The following is a 5,921-nucleotide window of genomic DNA, read 5'->3' as shown; positions in this document are numbered from 1 at the left end:
TCCATCCATTTCTGGTGTGTGTGTCTGCCCCGTTTTTTGGTGCACCCGCACTCCCGTTTCTAATATTGCAGCGAGACTGCCATTTAAAGCCTGCTAGATTAAAACAACACAACAAAGCAAAAACAAACCATAATATTTCACTTCAGATTTGCTTGGAGAAAGTGAAAAATCCTATAATTTGTCACTTCGGGTCTTGTTTGGGGGTGTCTGTACCAAAGTGTTCTGCTCTGATGGATCAAAGAGATGCAGTCTTTGTGGGCTATTCCAGTTGGTGGTGTGTTTTTGGCTTGTTGTTGACATGTGTAACGACGGGTGAGTGGAATGAGTGAGGAGTCAGATGCAGATAACGAAATGAACGGGAAAACGCTTTAATGCCCTTCAAATCGTAACAGGTCCAAAACCGGGGTGAATGCCCAAAACACTGGCGCAAAACCAACCCAAAACCTAGACGCACACTGGACAGCGAAAAACCCAAAACACGATACATCACCAAACGTAACAACCAACAAGCACGCACAAACACCAGCGGGCAAAACTAATTTAAATAACACCCATCCCAAAACCCCAACAAGGAACAGGTGAAAACAATTAGACAAAAACAAACGAAAAGGAAAAAGGGATCGGTGGCAGTTAATAGACCGACGACGACGACCGCCGATCGCCACCCGAGCAGGAAGGGGAGCCACCTTCGGTGGTATTCGTGACAACATGCTTATTGAGGTTCCTGTGCAGCCAGTGCCACACGCCAGATAAACATGACCATCATAGAACTAACGTCATTATTGTCGGGGCTAGATTGCGTTGCAACAAGTTGATAGGAGATATGTGTGGTCTAGTGTTTCTAGGAGTTTCAGTATTTTGGGTTCTGTAGAATCCGAATGTTACTAAGTAGCACAGGATGCTGCTGAGGGGAGGATGGCTCATTCATTCGCCCTCCTCTCCCCTGTAACTATTCCCCAGGTCGTTGCTGTAAATGAAAATGTGTTCTCAGTCAATTTACCTGGTAAAATAAGGGTAAAATCGAATGGCATAAAACAAATGGAAACCATGTGTTTGATGTATTTGATAGCATTCCAGTAATTCCCCTCCAGTCATTACCACAAGCCCGTTCTCCCCAATTAAGGTGACACCAACCTCCTGTGCTAGGTATGCTAGTAACACAGGTAGACTCACCTCACAGGAAGAGGATTGTGGTTTTAAGGGTTTGTAACTAGGACACAGTGTAAACATGAATTTAATTAGTTAAATTGCAACCTATATGTTATTAAAGGCCCTACTTTAGGATTATCAGATTACACGGCATGATAATTCCTCTTTTGCAGTCCAATATTTCAAAGTGCGGGTAGCCTATTTTCCTACAGCAAAATGTTGTTAATCCTTCTTGATTTTGTGTTAGTATTTGAATACATTCTGTATCTTCTTTTTTACATGCTCTCAGTCCCAACAATGACAAGCACACATTTTAATTTAAGGGTCCAATAAAGATTTATTAATAAATCAGGATCAGGAGTTTGTATAGAGTACCTAAATGTTTTATATCAATGTGGTTACATTAACTGTACAGAATTAATAAGGCTAATGAAACAACAAAATATAATGCACTTTATCCAACTATCTTCTAGCTGTAATCTACTTAATTTCCCTTGATATAAAACCATTTACATTTACCATTTGTTTTAGATACATTGACATCTACCTGTAATCACACTTAACTATAATCCCATGAAAATCATTTTAATTCCAAACACACTCTATTGCTCTAACAGCTTTCATGGAAGTTGGCCAAGTCCAAAATATATCTCCCAATAGGGATCCTCTTCACTGTTGCCCAATTTTGTTCCACCCCTTTCACACACACGTGTCCACTCAAACACTCCCATTTATGGATTTAAATTAATTGTCGAATGTTAGTGGAAATCTGTCTGCAATCTGCCCATTCTTACACGTTTACATTTGTGAAGGGAGTAGAATGAGTCCACACAGAAGGGGAGTTCATGTTCTTGAGAATAGGAGAATTTACTGTATTAACTGAGAGCAGATAAAAATGTCACCAGTGCCACAACTTCATACTCCAGACTCTTTAGTGTCCCAAAAATGTCACCAGTGCCACAACTTCATACTCCAGACTCTTTAGTGTCCCAAGTTCAATCAACTTTGCTCCCAACCCTCCTCAATAGCATGGGAAATATTATACAGTCTAATCCAGCAAAACTCAACACCTGATCTTCAATGAGACAAAGAGGAGAGGAAACAGGAGGAACATTGGTAAGAACCCTTGTACAGTCCCGTGAGGAGCTCTCTTTCACTCTCTTCATGGCTCAGCGATTAGTCCCAAGGATAGTCCAGTTAGATGAAGCCTTCCACGAGATGAAGAGGAGGGGAACGAGGATGTAATTACAGTCTTCCATTAGAACCACCTGTTACATGTATGTTGTCAGTTAGGGGCTCAATTGTCAAAGTGCTATTTGTCAGCGGTAGATTCTCATAGTTTAACTAGGTGAGTCCGCTGGTCTCCCACTGCAGTGTGGACTGCTCCGTGGCAAGAGCCACCCTCAGGCCCCTGTTCTGATCCTCCAGCATGGGCTCCATGAACACCACGTGCTTGTTGCTCAGTGTGGGGGAGAAGATGGAGGCCAGGGTACCCGGGTTGTAGGCCGGGATGGGGATGGCCTGGGGCTGCTTACAGCACCCACACCGGCAGGGTGTCAGGTAGAGGTACATGAGTATGACAACCAGGGAGACCACACAGCCCAGCAAGGTGGTGTAGCCTGTGCTGAAGGAGTAAGGCATGGTACTGACCACGGTGACATTCACCTCCCTAGTTGCATTCAGCATGTGTTTGTTGTCCCGGGTCGTGCATACATAGACTCCCGTGTCATTCACCCTGGCTGCTGGGATCTCCAAAGTCCCGTTAGGGAACACGTTGATGAGGGTGTCATTGAAGCTTGTCCAGGTCAGGTGCTCATGATTTGGTGAGACCCACATGTATGACAGCTCTTTACCTCGAAGGGAGGTTTGGCAGTCAAGTTGGACCCTCTCCCCCTCGTACACCATGAGGTTGGAGATGAGAACAGCCACAGGCAGTGAGACCACCTTCCCCACCGTACAGTTCTGGAAGTAGCGGGAGTGCTGGAGGATCTGTACTGAGGCGCGGGGCTCGCCATAGATCAGACAGGTGTTCTCTTCTGTAAACTCCCGGACTGAGTCAAAGCCCCTCTGCTCCCAGTGCCAGAACACACCATACATGGAGCACTCACAAACCAGTGAGTTGTTATGGAGGTACAGTCCCTTCTGCACTGACACCGGTAGTGCCTTCACATCCTCCCAGGGTAGCGTGTTCAGACGGTTGGAGGATAGGTCTAGCATAGTGAGAAACGGATGACTGTGGTCCTGTATGGAAAAGAAAGGGAATTCTGTAATTTGGTTGAGGCTGAAGTAAACCTTCCTGAGGCTGTTCAGACCACTCAGCGTCCCACCCTCCACGTGGGTGATACGGTTGTTTTAAAGCAGCAGCTCCTCCAGCCTCCACAAACCCTGCAGGCAGTGCTGCTCCATCACCTGCAGCCTGTTGGAGGACAGGTCCAGAGCTGATTATTGGCCAGTGTCCAGTCTGGGCAGGCTGGAGAAGCTGCCTGGGCATATCCAGCCCAGCCGGTTGTAGCTGAGGTCCAAGGTGGCAGTGGTGTGATGCAGGAGGAGGGGAAGTCTGGTGAGGCCCTGGGAGCCACAGCTCAGTGTGTCCGAGGTACATGTCCCATCGGTGGAGTGTAGCAGGAGATACAGCAGCACCACAGTGGTAACTGGAGGGAAGAGAGAGGTCATTCTGCTCTGGCCCAGTCTCCTAGGCAAGGAAAGAGATGTGTTATTTAAATGGGGCTCCCTGGTTAAATGAAAACAGTAGCGGGTAATTCTGAGGTAACAGAATGACGCTGAGACTCCGATCTTTCACTTTAAGGGCCCAGTGCAATCAAAAACGTGATTTTTCTGTGTTTTATATATATATTTCCACACTGAGGTTGGAATTACTGTGAAATTGTGAAAATGCTGTTTGAAAAGACCACCTGAAATTTTGTTTTGGTGGGATGGAGTTTTGGCCTGCTTGGTGACATCACCAAGCAATAAATTAGTTAATATACCTATAAGAAAGAGAGTTCTGAACCTCTCTGCCAATAACAGCTAGTTTTCAGATTTCCCCTCCCCACTCAGACAGTACATGAGACAACCCGAAAATCAGTCTTCTCGCGAAAACATCTGTATTGTCAGAACGGTTTGGTCTAAAAACGAATGACCACTCTATGGCAAGGGGAGACACTGATAAACAGAATGGTGTCCAACATTTTGCTCTGTGATCCCTCATAAGCCCCACGGGACTCGTCTAAATGTAACCCGTACAAATTAATGGAAATATGGAGGTAGTTTTGTGCCAACAAAAATAAGAGGTTAAATATGTGTCCAAAAAACCCCAAATCTTTCCTGGGCTTTCTTACATCTTCATTTTTGCCATTTATGAATGTGTTTCTGTGGGCTATAGTAGAAAAGGTCAAATTCAACATTTTATAAAATAATTATTGTATATATATTTTTTTATACCTAAAGCCATCCTATATGGAATATCAAATAGCAAAATTATCTATGGTATGACCAACTTAAAACAATTAGATATTACATATTCTACTTAGTAAAACCTCCCCTCTCTCATTGAAGATTCAAAGATGTCTGCAGAAAGAATGGGGTGTCTGCTATGATATGACACCTTAAGTTTGAAAACATCTATTTTGGTTATTGAACAGTAAATTAAGTGGATTAACACACTGTCAAATAATGATGGTAACAGAATGAGATCATGGGTCCCTGATTTGTATTACACAGAAATGCATAATTATGAATGTCATTCTCTTTATGTGTGTCCTGAATAAGTACACAAAGGTAGAACAATGTTATATCCTCCTTTTCATGGTATTATTCCAGATACTGTCTATTATTCTAATGAGCTCCACCCCCAAACAAATTTTGGGACCTCACCAAATCGGTACCAGTCATAGACGTCTATGTTTCACAAGTTTGGACATCACAGTAGAGCATAGTAGAGCACAGTACAGTACAAAACAGTAGAGTAGAGTTCAATAACCCACAGTACAATACAGTAAATTATACTGTACTCTAGTGTGCTCTACTGTAATGTATTATACTGACCTATACTGTACTCTACTTTTCTTTACTGTAATGTACTAATGTGTACTGTGCTCTACTGTACTGTGAATCATTTGGATGGAAAATGGTTGAACAATTATATATGCAGTACCAGTCAAAAGTTTGGCACTACTACTCATTCAAGGGTTTTTCTTTATTTTTACTATTTTCTAGTAGAAAAATAGTGAAGACATCACAACTATGAAATAATACATATGGAATCCTGTAGTAACCAAAAAAGGGTTTTAAAAATCCAAGAGTGTGCAAAGAGGTCTACAAGAGTGTGCAAAGGGTGACTACTTTGAAGAATCTAAAATCTTAAACATTTTGATCTGTTTAACACTTTTTTGTTACTACATGATTCCATATGTGTTATTTCACAGTTCTGATGTCTTCACTGTTATTTTACAATGTAGAACATAGTAAATAATAAAGAAAAACCCTTGAATGTTTAGGTCTGTCCAAACTTTTGACTTATATATATATATATATATGCCTTAATTTCTCAAATATAGACTCTTAGCTTCAATTTGACACCAAGTGTGATGTGCTCCTATGAACTTCACATGTTAATACAATGAGGCATTGGGGCTTTTACATGGAAATGCCCAAGAGAGATCTTAATAGTGGATGGTCAGAATACTTTTACAGGGCTAAGCGTGAAAAATGTATCACTATATAAACCATAGAAAGTCTTTATAATCTGTAAATTACCTCTCTTTCTAGAAGTT

General features: G+C 42.2%; 1 protein-coding gene across 1 annotated transcript; it reads right to left on the bottom strand.

Annotated features, from left to right (window-relative positions):
* Nucleotides 1–1,487: 1,487 nt before the first annotated feature.
* LOC115132773 (amphoterin-induced protein 3-like) lies at nucleotides 1,488–3,835 on the bottom strand. The gene has a single exon (XM_029665512.2). The coding sequence runs from the start codon at nucleotides 3,364–3,366 to the stop codon at nucleotides 2,494–2,496; it is 873 nt and encodes a 290-aa protein (XP_029521372.1). The 5' UTR covers nucleotides 3,367–3,835; the 3' UTR covers nucleotides 1,488–2,493.
* Between the last annotated feature and the right edge of the window lie 2,086 nt (nucleotides 3,836–5,921).

The sequence above is a fragment of the Oncorhynchus nerka genome, linkage group LG7 (assembly GCF_034236695.1).
Source record: "Oncorhynchus nerka isolate Pitt River linkage group LG7, Oner_Uvic_2.0, whole genome shotgun sequence".
In the NCBI taxonomy this organism is placed as follows: domain Eukaryota; kingdom Metazoa; phylum Chordata; class Actinopteri; order Salmoniformes; family Salmonidae; genus Oncorhynchus; species Oncorhynchus nerka.
The sequence above is the reverse complement of the archived record's forward strand: the minus strand, read 5'-3'. Positions and strand labels throughout refer to the sequence as shown.

Bases quoted from the DNA above. Each gene is read 5' to 3' on its own strand.
- LOC115132773 (XM_029665512.2), bottom strand. From the start codon at position 3,366: ATGCTAGACCTATCCTCCAACCGTCTGAACACGCTACCCTGGGAGGAT.